The sequence below is a fragment of the Mustela erminea genome, chromosome 11 (genome assembly GCF_009829155.1).
Source record: "Mustela erminea isolate mMusErm1 chromosome 11, mMusErm1.Pri, whole genome shotgun sequence".
Taxonomy (NCBI): domain Eukaryota; kingdom Metazoa; phylum Chordata; class Mammalia; order Carnivora; family Mustelidae; genus Mustela; species Mustela erminea.
In genome coordinates, this window is record NC_045624.1 from 22,531,503 (window position 1) to 22,550,438 (window position 18,936).

General features: G+C 39.2%; 1 protein-coding gene across 2 annotated transcripts in view; it reads right to left on the bottom strand.

The window, feature by feature from the left end:
- Positions 1-18,936, bottom strand: part of STRIP2 (striatin interacting protein 2) — a 53,694-nt gene that overhangs the window by 5,387 nt on the left and 29,371 nt on the right. For both annotated transcript variants that reach the window (XM_032305177.1, XM_032305176.1), the window contains exons 18-20: positions 16,847-16,913; positions 2,010-2,114; positions 945-1,149 (exon numbers count right to left, since the gene is read on the bottom strand). In XM_032305177.1, coding sequence (XP_032161068.1) covers positions 945-1,149; positions 2,010-2,114; positions 16,847-16,913 — 377 coding nt within the window. The remainder of the gene's footprint in view (positions 1-944; positions 1,150-2,009; positions 2,115-16,846; positions 16,914-18,936) is intronic.

Genomic DNA, 18,936 nt, shown 5'->3' on the forward strand with positions numbered 1-18,936 from the left:
TCAAGGAATGTAAAGAGGCAGGAAGAGGTACAACAAGGAGAATCAGAATGGACCAATTACTGAAGGATTTACTGATTGCTTCCCTGTGACCTCTCCCAGCATATGATAAATGTATGTGTCAGCGTATGTTAAAATTACGAGGTAAAATCTTTACCTTATTTACCCCACTCAGACACTTATTTCAGGGCTAGAGATACATCTTTCCCAGATCTCTCATGTCCCATACGCAATGGTTTATCTCTCTTTTTAAAAAGATTTTATTTTTGAAGTGCCTGAGTGGCTCAGTCGGCTAAGCATCTGCCTTCAGCTCAGGTCATGATCCCAGGGTTCTATGAAAGCATGCATGTGCAAGTGGGGGGAGGGGCAGAGGGAGAGAATCTCAAGCAGATTCTCTACTGAGCCTGGAGCCCCACACGGGGCTTGATCCCATGACCATAAGATCATGACCTGACCCAAAACCAAGAGCTGGATGCTTAAACAACTGAGCCACCCAGGTGCCCCTAAAATGGATTTTTATAGTTAATATAGGATCTGGGCACATGCTAGAATTTGGGGGCAGTAACCCTAATGTATGTTATATCAGCACGTGACTATAATTACAACTTTCTTATCCAAACTATGTAACAATTCATACGAAAGAGTAGAGATAACTATTTATTTAGTTTCTTTTTTAAAGATTTTATTTTTTTACTTGAGAGATAGATAGTATGAGAGTGAGAGAGAGCATGAGAGGTGGGGAGGGAAGGGCAAAGGGAGAGGGAGAAGCAGACTCCCCAGTGAGCATAGAGCCTGACAGGGGTTGGGGGGCTTGATCCCAGGATCCTGAGATCATGACCAGAGCTGAAGGCAGACGCTTAACCAACTGAGCCACCCAGGAGCCACTTATTTAATTTTGTTTAAACCCTGGGAAACTCTCGGAGGTCAAGAGCTCTGAGAATACTCACCATTCCCATAAGCCCAGTCATCATTCATGCGGTGGCGTACTTTCTGATAGATGGCTGACATGGTTTTCATGTTACTTTTCCTCCACTGGCGTCCCAGGTACTTGGTCTGTATTTTTAGCAGCTTCAGAACATAAAGTTGCAGCATGGCCTGTTTGACCTTGAGGGCCCGCTTTAAGATTGGAGCTGATTTGAATACCACCAGCATCTACCCGTTTAAAGAGGGGCAGGAGTGAAGAAAGGCAGGTAAGGATCTAAAGTGTCTTGGAACTTCCAACTCACAATTAAGCCAACTTGACTGGTCTCAGTACCCTGGGGGAGCTTTTGGGAATCCATGGCCTAGGTTCTATTTATATTTAGTCTTCAAGAACATAGAGGAACCACTCCATTTATATGTCACAATTCAAAGTTTCTAATATTCAAAGTATGTGATATAAAGAGCAAAATAATTTTGTCAGCTACACATCCCATTTCTGCTCTTACCAGTTTCTTTTGTATCCTCTGGATATATAATTCTATGTACACATATTATTTTTATTAACAAAAACCACAGCCAACTACATATCCTGTCACATTGTTCCATACCTTGCTTTTTATTTAACAATATATCTTGAAAATTATTCCATATCAATATAGAACTGCCTCACTCTTTTTTTTTTCCTGCCTCATTCTTTTTAATGCTTGGATAATATTCTATTATAAGGATATACCAGTTGGTCCTGCATTAATGGGCTTTAGATTGTTTCCAGTCTTTCATGATTCATGCTGCAGTGAATAATCTTAGCCTTGTATCATCTGGGATATGTGCTTATAATCCAATATAAATCCATATAACAATGCTAACTTTCCAACCAGAGCTGCCCTGGGGGAGGGCCCATATTCAGCTCCTTGTAAAGAAATGGACTGGTGAATAATTATCTCACATGAATAAATGCCCAGAATTAGGTGTTCACCTTATGTAGCATTCAGTGTTTCCCTACAGAGCTCACAAAGCAGGAAGTCCATAAATATTTAAGATTAAAAAAATTCAGTCAGATGGACACCTCTATGATCTGAAGCCCCACTCACCATGGTTCTGGAATGCTTCCATTTGGTCAGTTTGTTGAGCAACCTCAGAAGGTTGATACAGGAAAAGAGGTTCCTCCAACAGAATTGATTGTTGTCTCCAGCTTCCTGTAATAAAGCACGCCCACCATTACCTCAACACCTATAAGGCCTTCACTCCCACAGAAGCCTAGAAGTCACTACTGGTAAGTGTAGGTGAGGCCTTCTTTATGAAATGCTACCTCCTCACCATTCTGCTCTTCATTCGCTAAAGTCTCAAAGCGTGCAATATACTTCATCTGAAAACACACAGCTGCCAATCCTGAAAGGCTACACCTAGAGTAAGTACTGAATAGAAAGAGAATACATGAACATAAGAACGCCACTCAAGTTTCTAGTGTAGCTTCCTGCTTTAAAATCAGAAAAGAAGTGATAGAACTTTTCCCCTATATACTTTGCTCTTACATAAGCTGTGTTTTTAACCGCTATGAGTTATTCTGGTAGATTCCTTCCTTCTTTCCCTTCCCTTCCCTTCTTTCCTTTTCTTCCTTTCTTAAGTAGGCTCTAAACCCAATGTGGGGCTTGAACTTATGATCCTGAGATCCAGTCACATGCTCTACTGATTGAGCCAGTCAGGTGCCCCATTCTGGTTGATTTCAAACTATGTTAGATGGATCTGATATTCATTACATTTGAATTTTTAAAATCATCCTACGCCCTCCTTTATCAAACCCTATTGCAGTAAATTGCTTAATTTTCCAGCATGGAAGCAAAAATGGCAGATGGTAAATTCTAACCAGGTGTTTCTCTTATATGTTTATTGATAGCTTGTGAGCACCCAACCAGAGATAACAGATGGATGTCAGATTAGAAACAGGTATCTACTCACAGAAACATTTTTCAGGGACAAAAATAAGAGCCCTTCTGGATTTGGGGGCCTGTAAATATACTGATGCCAGAAGCCATATGAATCAATGAGCATGCATGGTGACCAAACTAACATCTTAGAAATTCCTAATGCTTACAATTTGATAGGAGGACGTAAGAGTAGGAGACAAGGTGTAGAAATGAGCTGTTGTCTAAAGAATGGAAAATTATGGGGGCGCCTGGGTGGCTCAGTGGGTTAAAGCCTCTGCCTTCGGCTCAGGTCATGATTTCGGGGTCCTGGGGTTGAGCCCCGCATCGGGTTCTCTGCTCGGCGGGGAGCCTGCTTCCTCCCTCTCTCTCTGCCTGCCTCTCTGCCTACTTGTGATCTCTGTCAAATAAATAAATAAAATCTTAAAAAAAAAAAAAAAAGAATGGAAAATTACCCCCTCCTTTCCCAAATTAATCCAAAGTAAGCAAGATAGACATACATCTAATGCAGAAGGAACATGCAGGATTTTTGAGAGTAATAGGCTCTACTAAGAAATAAATAAGAGTAAGGGCCAAAAAGTTTCAGGGAAACTTTTTAGAAATATTATTTAGAAAAAATGTTCTACTTCCTGTAGTAAATGTTCAATATTGTGTTTAGAACTAGTCCCTGGAGAACTGTTTGTTTCCTTCTAAGAGAAAATTCCATGGGAGTTTCCACTCTAGTGCATCAGCTAGTTGGCTTGTCCAAAACAGAGAGGTTCTATAGATGTTCCATCTAGTGTGGCTAACAGAGGAATGGACTCTTAAATGTGTGTGTGTTTTTTGTTGTTTTTTTTTTTTAAGAAGCAGGGGAAATAGAGAACATATAGGGGAGGCCATGTGTATCTCCACTGTGAGCCTCCTTTATCCTGATTTCTAATATGATAGCAGCATAAACAGCTTTGCATTCCTTAGCACCTCAAAAAATATGGGAGGGGTACCTGGCTGGCTCAGCTGGTAAAGCATGTGACTCTTAATCTCAGGGTCTGAGTTCAAGCTGCATGTTGGTGGTATGAGCTCACCTTAAAACAAACAAACAAACAAATAGGAGTAGGGGTATGGCTTGTGGAAGCAGCACTGAAATAGACACTAGGATACCTGGATTATGGCTTTGACCCTGGATGTATGATGGTAGGTAAGTCATTTCCCTGTTTCTTGTAAGAGGTTAAATTAGATCATCTTTAAGATCCTTTCACCTCTGATCATTTCATAATACTGTGATTTATCTCAACTTTCTCCGTTTGATTAAAAAAGTGAAGTTTTAAATGAAAGTAAGCTGATCGTGGCTGCTTCTTCCACAGAGCTGTCTCAAGAGTCCCAGGAAAGATACCCTAGTTCACTCCTAAAGATAGTCTCATCTGCCCAGGGTCTTGCTCTCTTTTTTTTCTGATAATGGTTCCCCACTGACTAAAACTACCCCCTATTCCTGCATCACAAGATGTTTCCTGAAGTGGGCACTGACAGAACACATGCTAGTCCATGGCTATCTCAGGATAGCAGATCCCAGACTTGTCCATGCAACAATCTCCATATGGAGTCCTGCTCAAGCCTTCTGCCTTCTTCAAACACAACAGATACTCATTTTCCAGCAGACCTTTAGCTCCATGGAGTGCTTTCTAGATCTGCCAGACTTGAGGGTTTTTTTATTTGCTTATGTTCATTTAGGGCAAATGGCCTGCTTTCTCTGTTTTTGTGAGGCAGGACTTAGCATATTGAGTAAAATGTAAACTTCGGGGGGGGGGCTATATTTTGTGAGCAGCAGCATTTGGCCATATTCCCTTGTTTCTGATATTTTGCACTAGCCAAATCAAGACCTTGACTCACTCACTTTCTACCAGCAAAAGTTGAAAGAAGAAAACATTTGCCCATGTTCCACTTGCATACACAAACATTTATTCACAAAACAATCCCATTTACAACTGCACCCCCCAAAACAAAAAACTATGAATAAACTTAACCAAAGAGGGGCGCCTGGGTGGCTCAGTGGGTTAAGCCGCTGCCTTCAGCTCAGGTTATGATCTCAGGGTCCTGGGATCGAGTCCCACATCGGGCTCTCTGCTCAGCAGGGAGCCTGCTTCCTCCTCTCTCTCTCTCTCTCTCTGCCTGCCTCTCTGCCTACTTGTGACCTCTCTTTGTCAAATAAATAAATAAATAAATCTTTTTAAAAAAAAAAAAAACTTAACCAAAGAGACGAAAGACCTCTACTCTGAAGAGTATAAAACACTGATGGAAGAAATTAAAGAGGACACAAAGAAATGGAAAGGCATTCCACGCTAATGGATTAAAAGAATATTATTAAAATGTCTATAGTACCCAAAGCAATCTACAGATTTAATGCAATCCCTATCAAAAAACCAACATTTTTCAGAGAACTAGAACAAACAATACTAAAATTTACATGAAACCACAAAAGACCCTGAATAGTAAGGAAATTTTGACGAAGAAAGACAAAACTGGAGGTAATCACAATTCCAGGCTTCAAGTTATATTACAAAGCTGTAGTAAGCAAAATAGTATGGCTCTGGTACAAAATAGACATATAGATCAATAGAACAGAACAGAAAAGCCAGAAAGAAATCCACAATTATATGGTCAATTAATCTTTGACAAAGAAGGAAAGAATATACATTAGGAAAAAGTCTCTTCAACAAATGGTACTGGGAAAACTGGAGAGCTACATGCAAAAGAATGAAACTGGACCACTTTCTTTCACCAATACAGAAAAACTCAAAATGGAAAATGACCTCCATCTAAGACCTGAAACCATAAAAATCCTAGAAGAGAGAACAGGCAGTAATTTCTCTGACATCAGGCCATAGCAACATCTATTTTTCTAGATATATCTCCTGAGACAAGGGAAATAAAAGCAAAAATAAACTATTGGGACTACATCAAAATAAAAAGCTTCTGCACAACAATGGAAACAATCACAACTAAAAGGCAACCTATGGAATGGGAGAAGATATTTGCAAATGACATATCCCACAAAGGGTTAGTATCTAAAATATATAAAGAACTGATATAACACCCCAAAACCAAATAATCCCATTTAAAAATGGGCAGAAGACATGAACAGACATTTCTCCAAAGAAGACATCCAGGTGCCCAATAGACACGTGAAAAAATCTTCAATGTCACTCATCACCAGGGAAATGAAAGTCAAAACTACAATGAGGTGTTACCTCACACCAATCAGAATGGGTAAAATAAAAAACACAGGAAACAACAAATTTTGGTGAGAACATGGAGAATAAGGAACTCTCTTGCACTGTTGGTGGAAATGCAAACTGGTTCCTTAAAAAGTTAAAAATAGAACTACCCTATTATCCAGTGATTGCACTACTTGGCATTTACCCCCACAAAAACACAAAAACCCTAATTCAAAGGAATACATGCACCCCTATGTTTATTGCAACATTATTTACAACAGCCAAGATATGGAAGCAGCCCAAGTGTGCACTGATAGATGAATGGATAAAGAAAATGTGGCATATAAATACAATGAAATATTTTTCAGTCATAAAAAGGAATAAGATCTTTTTTTAAAAAAGATTTTATTTATTTATTTGACAGAAAGAGATCACAAGTAGGTGGGGGTGGGTGGGAAGCAGGCTCCCCACTGAGCAGGGAGACCAAAGCGGGGCTTGATCCCAGAACCCTGAGATCATGACCTGAGCCAAAGGCAGAGGCTTAACCCGCTGAGCCACCCAGGCGCCCCAAATGGAATGAAATCTTGCCATTTGTAACAACATGGATGAAGTTAGAGTATAATAAGTGAAATAAGTCAGAAAAAGATAAATACCATATGATTTCACTCATATGTGGAATTTAAGAAACAAAACAAAAGGGTAAAGGAAAAAAAAAAAAGAGAGAGAGAAAGACAAACCAAGAGACTCTTAACTATAGAGAACAAACTGATGGTTACCGGAAGGTAGGTGGGTGGGGGGAATAGGGGAAATAGGTAATGGGGATTAAAGAGTACACATATGATTAGTACTGCGTCATGTTATAGAATTGCTGAATCACTACATTGTATACCTGAAATGAATATAACACGGCATGATAACTATACTGGAATTAAAATTAAAAACTTAAAAAAATTGTTTACACACACCTTGTGTCTAAAAATTCAGTTCAGGGATCACAACCTACCCTTCATAGTCTCTAAAGTACTATGAGGGTTCTGTTCTAAAGATCCATCTTAGCCCAGCTGCATGAGTCAAGCCAAATAAAAACAGAGGCTTACTCCAGTTAGATGGATAATTAACTCATACGACTGCGGAAAGAACAGAGTGTTTCTTCCTTTTGTACTGAGGAAATCAGATTGGTTAGAATCTGAGCACTAGAAGAGACTTAGCTTTTAGACTTGGCTAATAAGTCTCGTCCAATTCTGTCATCCACAGAAGCAAAACCTGAGGCTCAGGGAAAGGAAGGACTTTCTTAAGGTAACATAAGGGCCTTAAGGTAACCAGGGCCTGAACCTCTATCTCCAGTAATTCACTGAATTATAATACACTCCAACTTTATTTCCAGCAAGTAGAAGATAACAGTTTCCAGAAACAACAACAAAAATAGTGAGGTTTCCTGTATTAAAGGGGAGAGTGTGACTGAGTTTGGTCAGCCTATAATCAGACTGAGCCTTTAAAGAAGAGCTTCTAGGGGTGCATGGCTGGCTCAGTTGGAAGAGCATGTGAATCTTGATCTCAGGGTTGTGAATTCCAGCCCCAGGTTGGAGGTAGACAGTACTTAAATAAATAAATAAAAACTTAAAAAAAAAAATAAAGAAGTGCTGCTAAGTGTCAAATCTAATACATCTCAAACCTTCTCAGCTTATTAAAGTTCCTAGTGATTATTATTCTCATATTGAAAACCAGCTCTTCATCGAAAATCAGAATTACTAATATTAGCTTGGTTGTTACATAATGAATCCATGGGAGTTTTGGAAAAGTTTATGGTCATCTGATGGCCCAACCTCTTCCTTTTATAGGTGGAACTCCTATACCCTACAGGAAAGTTGCTCAAGATAACTTAGAGCTGTAGTTCTGTCTGCCTTTTCTATACTTACAAATTAGTCTGTTTCTTCGCTTTAGGTTTCAGGTTTTCCATGCCATGTCAGCCCTGCATTTATCTGAACCTATTTGAAAAAACATTTGCTAGGTTTTAACTGACTTTCTTTTCCCAAATCATTATAGAATAATTCCCTTATCGTATGGATTTCTGACAATTAAGTTACTGCTAGATTAAGAACCCAGATATCTGGGGCGCCTGGGTGGCTCAGTCATTAAGGGTCTGCCTTCAGCTCAGGTCATGATCCCAGAGTCCTGGGATCAGGCCCCACATCGGGCTCCCTGCCAAGCAGGAGGCTTTCTTCTCCTTCTCCCACTCCCCCTGCTTGTGTTCCCTCTCTCACTGTGTTTCTCTCTGTTAAATAAATTACGTTAAATTAAATTAAATTAAAACTTAAAAAAAAAAACCAAATATCATAAAAGAGAGCCATAATTCTTAAGTGGTATGAGTGAAAAAGGAGGAAGGAGAAGAGAAAAATCTCAAAATCATCTGGGGAGCTTTAGCAAACTATTTGTGCCCTGGAGAGGGATCTGGGCAAATGAGTTGAAAAATCATTCCAGAGGGGTGTCTGGGTGTGGCAGTCAGTTGAGCCTCCAGACTCTTGGTTTCTGCTCAGGTAATGATCTCAGTTGTGATATGAAGCCCCGAATAAGGCTCTGTGCTTGGCATGGAGCCTGCTTGAGATTCTCTGTTCCTCTCTGCTCTTCTTCTCATTTGTGTGTGCTGGTGTGTGCACATGCATGCTCTCTCTCAAATAAATAAATAAATAAATCTTAAAAAAAAAAAAAAAAAAAAAGAAAGAAAGAAAGAAAGAAAAAGAATTCCAGAGATTCTAATCTATTACCCATTACAGATATGGTGACTTAACAGGTAAGTTGATAAAATGTTAAAAAACATTTATCCATGGTCCTTCCTCTATATAAATATACCTCATTGAAAATAAATACCTTATGATGTCCTCACATTATATCTAGAACAGAGAAACAATAATGCTAAAGGCAATATTGGTTGTAAATAGTGATGACTTTTGAATGTCAGAAGACTTTATTCAAGAATTAATAATTTCACTTGCATATATCTAAAAGGAAATACCAAATGTTTCTTTGCAAATGGCTAGGTCATGCAAATTCTGACTCACTGTTTTGGCTCTACCTAGCTATTAGGTTTTGGACAACACTTTACCACTCTACCCATTTCCTCATCAGTAAAGGATGGGATTTAGCAAGATACAAAGAAACTTATAGCTCTGATACTCAGTGATTCCATAAATACTACTTTTTCTCATTCCTCCATTCTTAATTTATAGGCCTATTTAAGCATTTACATTGTTCAAAATATGCCCTTCTTTGTATGTGAAGCTGCTGTTAATAAATCATATTCTGTAGGAAAAAAACAAGTATTTTGAACTCTGGGTTGGCTTTGCAGCAGTGACCATAGATTTACACAGCCAACTCTCCACATTATTTTGTTTTTGGTTCACATCTCTGTAAGATAGGAGAGGGAAGGAGGATGGGATGTAATCTGTATGATTTCTCTTTAGGACCAACAGGCCCACAAAGAAAGCAGACCTACAATCTTACCCTGAAAGCAGTGGTGTTTTTCTTTTTCTTTTTTTAAGATTTTTTAAAAAATTTATTTATTTGACAAAGATGGCAAGTAGGCAGAGAGACAGGCAGAGAGAGCGGAAGGGGAACAGACTCCCTGCTGAGCAGAGAGCCCGATTAGGGGCTTGATCCCACAACCCTGGGATCATGACCTGAGCTGAAGGCAGAGGCTTTAACCCACTGAGCCACCAAGGCGCCCTCTGAAAGCTGTGGTTTTAAGATTCTTTTTATCTCTCAGTAAATAATTATTCTTGTACTCCTAAATATACATGTTTATTTCTAAGATAGAAATGCACTATTGTAATGATATTATGTATGTTCTAATACACACATATAGAAAGACAAAATGATATTTATACATACAAAAGATTAAAATATTCCATCCTCCAAAGCATCATCTTGCACACCTTACTTTTTAATTCCGCTGCCCTAAACAACCATCAAAATACTGAGCATTCTACAATACTTGCTGAAGCCATATCCACTGCCTTTCCTTTTAAAAAAATAATTATTTTTATTAACATATAATGTATTATTTGCCCCAGGGGTACAGGTCTGTGAATCATCAGGCTTACACATTTCACAGCACTTACCATAGCCCATACCCTCCCGAACGTCCGTAACCCAGCCACCCTATCATTACCCCCCACACACCCCAGCAACTTTCAGTTTATTTTTCCACTGCCTTTTCTAGCAATCTCCTTCCAAAGACCATACCTATCTTCCACAGGACCATACGGTCACTAACCTCTTATGTCTGGAATTTAATGTTTTCCTACTTTAGTGGGTTGAATTTGAATATAGACATTTGGAGATACAGAACTTGTAAGCCTTCCTATCCAGGTGGGTAGTACATTGGTAAGGATGGCCTGTTGTAGAGCTAAGTATTTTGACAAAATGGGAAGAATTTAGAATTTAGAATTTTGCAGGGAATATTGAAATAAACACCCAATAGTAGTAGAAAGCAATCATTTTCAAAAAATTAAGGAGTGGGGTGGTAGGGTTATGGACATTGGGGAAGGTATGTGCTATAGTGAGTGCTGTGAAGTGTGTAAACCTGGCGATTCACAGATTTGTACCCCTGGGGCTAATAATACATTATATGTTAATAAAAAATTAAAAAAATTAATGGAGACTAAAGAGCATCCTTCTAAAGAATGAATGGGTCAACCAGGAAATTAAAGAAGAATTGAAAAAAATTCATGGAAACAAATGATAATAAAAACACAACAATTCAAAATCTGTGGGACATAACAAAGGCAGTCCTAAGAGGAAAATATATAGCGGTACAAGTCTTTCTCAAGAAACAAGAAAGTTCTCAGGTACACAACCTAACCCTAAACCTAAAGGAGCTGGAGAAAGAACAAGAAAGAAACCCTAAACCCAGCAGGAGAAGAGAAATCATAAAGATCAGAGCAGAAATCAATGACATAGAAACAAAAAAACCCCAATAGAACAAATCAACGAAACTAAGAGCTGGTTCTTTGAAAGAATTAATAAGATTGATAAACCCCTGGCCAGACTTATCAAAAAGAAAAGAGAAAGGACCCAAATAAATAAAATCATGAATGAAAGAGGAGAGGTCACAACTAACACCAAAGAAATACAGACAATTATAAGAACATACTATGAGCAACTCTACACCAACAAATTTGACAATCTGGAAGAAATGGATGCATTCCTAGAGACATATAAACTACCACAACTGAACCAGGAAGAAATAGAAAACCTGAACAGACCCATAACCAGTAAGGAGATTGAAACAGTCATTAAAAATCTCCAAACAAACAAAAGCCCAGGGCCAGATGGCTTCCCAGGGGAATTCTACCAAACATTTAAAGAAGAACTAATTCCTATTCTCCTGAAACTGTTCCAAAAAATAGAAATGGAAGGAAAACTTCCAAACTCATTTTATGAGGCCAGCATCACCTTGATCCCAAAACCAGACAAGGATCCCATCAAAAAAGAGAATACAGACCAATATCCTTGATGAACACAGATGCGAAAATTCTCACCAAAATACTAGCCAATAGGATTCAACAGTACATTAAAGGATTATTCACCACGACCAAGTGGGATTTATTCCAGGGCTGCAAGGTTGGTTCAACATCCGCAAATCAATCAATGTGATACAACACATCAATAAAAGAAAGAACAAGAACCATATAATACTCTCAATAGATGCTGAAAAAGCATTTGACAAAGTACAGCATCCCGTCCTGATCAAAACTCTTCAAAGTGTAGGGATAGAGGGCACATACCTCAATATCATCAAAGCCATCTATGAAAAACCCACAGTGAATATCATTCTCAATGGAGAAAAACTGACAGCTTTTCTGCTACGGTCAGGAACACGGCAGGGATGTCCATTATCACCACTGCTATTCAACATAGTACTAGAAGTCCTAGCCTCAGCAATCAGACAACAAAAGGAAATTAAAGGCATCCAAATCGGCAAAGAAGAAGTCAAACTATCACTCTTCGCAGATGATATGATACTATATGTGGAAAACCCAAAAGACTCCACTCCAAAACTGCTAGAACTTGTACAGGAATTTAGTACAAGTTAGGGTGTCAGGATATAAAATCAATGCACAGAAATCAGTTGCATTTCTCTACACCAACAACAAGACAGAAGAAAGAGAAATTAAGGAGTCAATCCCATTTACAGTTGCACCCAAAACTATAAAATACCTAGGAATAAACCTAACCAAAGAGGCTAAGAATCTATACTCACAAAACTATAAAGTACTCATGAAAGAAATTGAGGAAGACACAAAGAAATGGAAAAATGTTCCATGCTCCTGGATTGGAAGAATAAATACTGTGAAAATGTCTATGCTACCTAAAGCAATCTACACATTTAATGCAATTCCTATCAAAATACCATCCATTTTTTTCAAAGAAATGGAACAAATAATCCTAAAATTTATATGGAACCAGAAAGGACCTCGAATAGCCAAAGGAATATTGAAAAAGAAAGCCAAAGTTGGTGGCATCACAATTCCGGACTTCAAGCTCTATTACAAAGCTGTCATCATCAAGACAGCATGGTACTGGCACAAAAACAGACACATAGATCAATGGAACAGAATAGAGAGCCCAGAAATAGACCCTCAACTCTATGGTCAACTAATCTTCGACAAAGCAGGAAAGAATGTCCAATGGAAAAAAGACAGCCTCTTCAATAAATGGTGTTGAGAAAATTGGACAGCCACATGCAGAAAAATGAAATTGGACCATTTCCTTATACCACACACGAAAATAGACTCAAAATGGATGAAGGACCTCAATGTGAGAAAGGAATCCATCAAAATCCTTGAGGAGAACACAGGCAGCAACCTCTTCGACCCTCAGCCGCAGAAACATCTTCCTAGGAACATCGCCAAAGGCAAGGGAAGCAAGGGCAAAAATGAACTATTGGGATTTCATCAGATCAAAAGCTTTTGCACAGCAAAGGAAACAGTTAACAAAACCAAAGGACAGGGATGCCTGGGTGGTTCAGTTGGTTGAGCAGCTACCTTCAGCTCAGGTCATGATCCCAGTGTCCGGGGATCGAGTCCCACATCGGGCTCCTTGCTCGGCAGGGAGCCTGCTTCTCCCTCTGCCTCTGCCTGCCATTCTGTCTGTCTGTGCTCACTCTCTCCCCCTCTCTCTGACAAATAAATAAAATCTTAAAAAAAAAAACAAAAAAAACAAAAGACAACTGACAGAATGGGAGAAGATATTTGCAAACGACATATCAGATAAAGGGCTAGTGTCCAAAATCTATAAAGAACTTAGCAAACTCAACACCCCAAGAACAAATAATCCAATCAAAAAATGGGCAGAAGACATGAACAGACAGTTCTGCAAAGAAGACATCCAGATGGCCAACAGACACATGAAAAAGTGCTCCCCATCACTCGGCATCAGGGAAATACAAATCAAAACCACAATAAGATATCACCTCACATCAGTTAGAATGGCTAAAATTAACAAGTCAGGAAATGAGAGATGCAGGAGAGGATGAGAAGAAAGGGGAACCCTCCTACACTGTTGGTGGGAGTGGTGCAACCACTCTGGAAAATAGCATGGAGGTTCCTCAAAATGTTGAAAATAGAACTGCCCTATGACCCAGCAATTGCACTACTGGGTATTTACCCTAAAGATACAAACGTAGTGATCCAAAGGGGCACGTGCACCCGAATGTTTATAGAAGCAATGTCTAAAATAGCCAAACTATGGAAAGAACCTAGATGTCCATCAACAGATGAATGGATAAAGAAGATGTGGTATATATACACAATGGAATACTATGCAGCCATCAAAAGAAATGAAATCTTGCCATTTGCGATGACATGGATGGAACTAGAGGGTATCATGCTTAGTGAAATAAGTCAATCGGAGAAAGACAACTATCATATGATCTCCCGGATATGAGGAAGTGGAGATGCAACATGGGGGGTTAAGGGGGTAGGAGAAGAATAAATGAAACAAGATGGGATTGGGAGGGAGACAAACCATAAATGACTCTTAATCTCACAAAACAAACTGAGGGTTGCTGGGGGGAGGGGGGTTGAGAGAAGGGGGGTGGGTTTATGGACATTGGGGAGGGTATGTGCTATGGTGAGTGCTGTGAAGTGTGTAAACCTGGCAATTCACAGACCTGTACCCCTGGGGATAAAAATATATTATATGTTTATAAAGAATTTTTAAAAATTTAAAAATTAAAAAAAAAATTAAAAATTATATGAAAAAATTAATGAGTGGAATATTATGTGCAGCTATTAAAAATCATGTTCTTAAATATGTTCAAAGTTGTGTTGTGAACATTTAAACTTTATTAGGTGGATTGAAACATATACAAAGTCCTTATTTTCTTAAATTATGTATGTGTGTATATATATGAATTAATAAGTACATATAGTGTACTATAGAATACTATAGTATACATATAAATGACTACAGGAAAATATTAACAGTGGTTACGTGTAGGTAGTATAATTAAGGTATTTTTGTTTTCTTCCCCATATTTTTCTGTATTTATCTAATTTTCTGCATTAGTATATACTGATTTTATAACCAGAAAAAGAATTTGAAATATTATTTAAAGAAAATCCTCTACATTTATTAAAAAAATCAATACATTTTCTGTTTATAATTAATTCACTACGCCTGGAAAAGAGATGCATTTTACTCATATAAACATTAGTCTTTTCTGAGTACAGAAGCCATCAGTTTAGATAAACAAACCATTATACTGAGGACCTATGTGGCATAAACTTGCTAGTTACTTAAGCCCATCATTAGGCTCAGGGGAAATATTTAACACCGTAAATTCAAGCCAACAACAAAAATCTGTGGTTACCAATTGAAACCACCAGGTGCCACTGTTGCTTTACAGAAAGGAGAGGAATACCTAGCACCAATTGGTTTCTTTAGAATAGATCCGTGCTTTTAACCTGCACATGGATAACAATAAAATCTTTTCAGAGGTAGAACAATTATTTCAATAATTTTATGCTCATATCCCAAAAGGTAAATCAGAAGAGATTTGAAGTTATAGTTCCCATCAATTTCCTACATATGGGATTGAGAAAAGAGAACATATTATATCAAGAATTTCAGGGTGCCTGGGTGGCTCAGTGGATTAAGCCACTGCCTTCAGTTCAGGTCATGATCTCAGGGTCCTGGGATCGAGTCCCACATCAGGTTCTCTGTTTAGCGGGGAGCCTGCTACCCTCTCTCTCTCTCTCTGCCTACTTGTGATCTCTGTCTGTCAAATAAATAAATAAAATCTTTAAAAAAAAGAAAAAGAAATAGATTTCAGCCATAAAACCTTTTGTTTTGAAATACCTTTACAAAAACTTTACATTTTTAAATACCCTACTTATAGTAGCATTTTAATGCTGTTTATCACTGTTTTCTGTGAGAAAGTGCATTCTTCATTCTAACCCTAAACAGCAGGGATATAAGTCTCCACCCTGGCTCTGCAACTTCTAACTGTAAGGTTTTGGCAGTTAGCTTCCATCTATAAAACAGTAATACCAAGCTTACACAGTTATTTTAAAGACTGAATAATATCATGTGCATAAACAGGGTTATTAGACAACTTACTACTTCTCTCTGCAGGGATAAGAAGTTCTCAGCTTCCTTGGCCACTGAGGTCACATCTAAGTGAGACAGGAAATCTTTGCCCTGATGCTAAAATGGGTGCTAGACATAGTATCTTAAAACATGGGTCTTTTTCTAATTCACTATCTATCACTTATGAGGAGAGGACCATGACAAGTCACTTCATCCACTGGGCTTTCTGGTTCCTCATCTTTGAAATAGGATTGGGCTAAATGGCTCTCAGGTCACCTCCAGCCAAGAATCCTATGTTTCTATAAAATCTGTTCCACAGAAGGTATCATTCTATTTGAGCATAGTACACTTTTGTAATGCAACATTTTGCAAATATTAAAGTTGGGAGGCAAAGGGTTGTGGGACAATGAGTGCTACAATCCAACATTCAGCATTTGAGCTCCTTTCATGTACCAAACACAGTGCTAGTGCTAGCTAGTGCTAGACTCTGGGGATATAAAATGAAGATGATACCATCCCATCTCTCCCTTCAGGGAGTTTTCAGTCAAATGGAGAAACAGATATAGATAACCAAGTACCGTGCAACAGAGTGAGGGTATGGACTGAGTGTATCTAAGGAGGTATATTTATATGAGGCAGGCAGTTAATCTTCAGGATGCTGTTGATCAGTCAGTTTAATGAAATTAAAGTAATTTTGAGGGACTTTTCTGATTTGCTTAAAGTTGTTTCCAGGATGAAGAAATTTCTGAGTCATTCTTCTGTGGGTATTACCAACTTTTGGTTTAGAGATCTAGGCAAGGTATTTTCTGAAGTACACACTCCTGGATTATATAATCTATATGAAAATGAAAAGTGAGTAGCTTATAACATAGTGGAAAGGAGACAGATCATTGTTTGGAATAGACCGGTAGAGCTTCTCCTGCTATTTAGCACAGATGTTCACATTCAATTTTGGTTCCCATTATTTTTCTAAATTCCCTCTCCTCCTTAATGTTTGTCACTGATCTTTTCTCTTCTCTGCAAATGGCTATGCTCAGTTTTTCCAAAATTTTCTCAGCTGAGTCAGCAGTTCTAAACCCCCACTGACACTGTGCTCTTGCCAATATACATTTATTGATCTGAGACGCCCAAATCAGGACATTATGGAACTGGAGAAGAAATGGAAGAGTAAATACCAGCTTCTGCCATCTGGTAATTTCAAAAGCTACCAAATCCCCCTCTGCTTACCAGACTCTCTGTAGTAAGCTCCGGCAAATCCTGAATGGTACAGCAAGGGTAATCCAGGACCGAAATGCTGCAAAACGCAGAGAAAGGGCAGGCTTTAGGGAAATAGCAATGGCAGGAAATGGCAGATTCTGAAATGGCAGGAATTATTTCTCTCCAGCGGGCCCAATCTATTTCCCAAATTGCTTAGTGACCTCAGCTGAAACTGAGGGTTGTGGTGCCAGGCAACTCTAGCTCTAGTCATGAGAAGAACCCACAGAGTTCCTTCAAGCCAGTCTCCATCTAGCAAATGGAAAGGAAGGCAGCAAGGGAGCCTGGTATAGCCACCTCTCTCCTCTCTAAAGAGTCAGGACACACGTGAAGTTCCATTTTTGCATTTAAGTGTATGCTTATGTTCCCAGAGATGCTGCCCAAACTTAACCCACTTAGTAACAACCTGTGGACATAGGGTGAAATGAAGACCTTTCCTATGTCCTTTACCAGATGTTTCTGAAAGCCAGCAGCTCTGGGAAATGATCATGGAGGCCATTCTTGAAGGAAGCTTAAGACAAAGGCAGCTTCCCTCAGCAGGGCCAATCTAGTAGCTCAAAAATGGTAACAGCACTGGGGCATCTGGGTGGCTCGGTCAATTAAGCTTCTAGTCCAACTAGATCTCACTTCAGGTCACGATCTCAGAGTCATGAGATCAAGCCCCACATCGGGCTCTGTGCTGGGCAAGGAACCTGCTTAAGATTTCTCTCTCTCTCTCTCTCCCTCTGTCCACCCTTCCCCACCGCCACTTGCACTCATGTATGTTCTAAAAAAAAAAAAAAAAAGGGAATGATAACAGTATCTGCCCCCAGAACTGACAATGGGGGACCATGAGGGAGCTGGAGGTTCTGCGGTGAGCCCAGGGAAGCAGGAATGAGTAGGTAGGGGAAATGATGCACTGCATTATGACAGGGACATAGTTACTCAAAATTATAGTTTTTTCTTTCATTTTCTCTCTTTTTCATTGGTACAATGCGGAATTTAGCTCATCACTAATGCTCCTTCTCATTCTGACATTCCATAAGGTTTATAACCAATCTATTTGAACTAGCGCAATTGGAAATAGATAAAGGATGTGGGCAAAGCAAGGGCCATAAAGGAGTGTGGAGTTTTGGGTTTTTTTAATTCTTTTTTTTTTTTTAAAGATTTTATTTATTAATTTGACAGACAGAGATCACAAGCAGGCAGAGAGGCAGGCAGAGAGGGAAGGGAAGTAGGCTCCCTGCCAAGCAGAGAGCACAATGCGGGGCTCAATCCCAGGACCCTGGATCATGACCTGAGCCAAAGGCAGAGGCTTTAACCCACTGAGTCACCCAGGCGCCCCGAGGAGTGTGGGTTTCTTGGACCTGTCTCCACATTTTGAAAGTCAAAACTCTATCCAAGCAAAAGGCAACAATTTATTTACCTAGAAATGTTTACCTTTGTCCAAGAAAACCATAATGATAACCTAGGGGAATCAAGGTAGAAGAGAGGGCAGTGGGTCTACTTATAACATTGCTCATCATCTTAATTACTCTTCTGGATTCTCCCAGGGTTGCCAGTTCTGTACTTACTGCTCCATTAGTATAAATATTCTTGGCTGGCTTATCCAATTATCTACCCACTTCCCACAAAGCCCCATGGCAAAGAAGATGCTGGCAACCAGGAAATGGGGGCAGGAAATCAAAGATAGATTTGTGCCATCCTCTGTGAACTGAATTCTAGCCTAAGGGGGCAAAAAATAAAGTTACAAGTTTCTGGAATATCTATCTAGATTGTAAAAGCCATGAGGAAACTGTGCAAGAAGGGGCTATGGGCACTCCAAGCTCTCAGGGATCATGCCACAGTAAAGCTTATAGGTGGTGTAGAAGAGGACCATCTTATCCTGACCAAACTTAGTTATTGATTAGTCTGGCACTACCATTCTTCCAATTCCAAATAGAACCTGATGGACACCTATCAGATTATTTGCCCTCCCCTTCCAGGCCCATGGTGAGGGATGGTACTTAATTCCTGAGCCCCTGCCACACTTGATTGATCCAGGGGTGGATCTCTTACTGGAAATGTGGAGCAGGGCTCTCCTA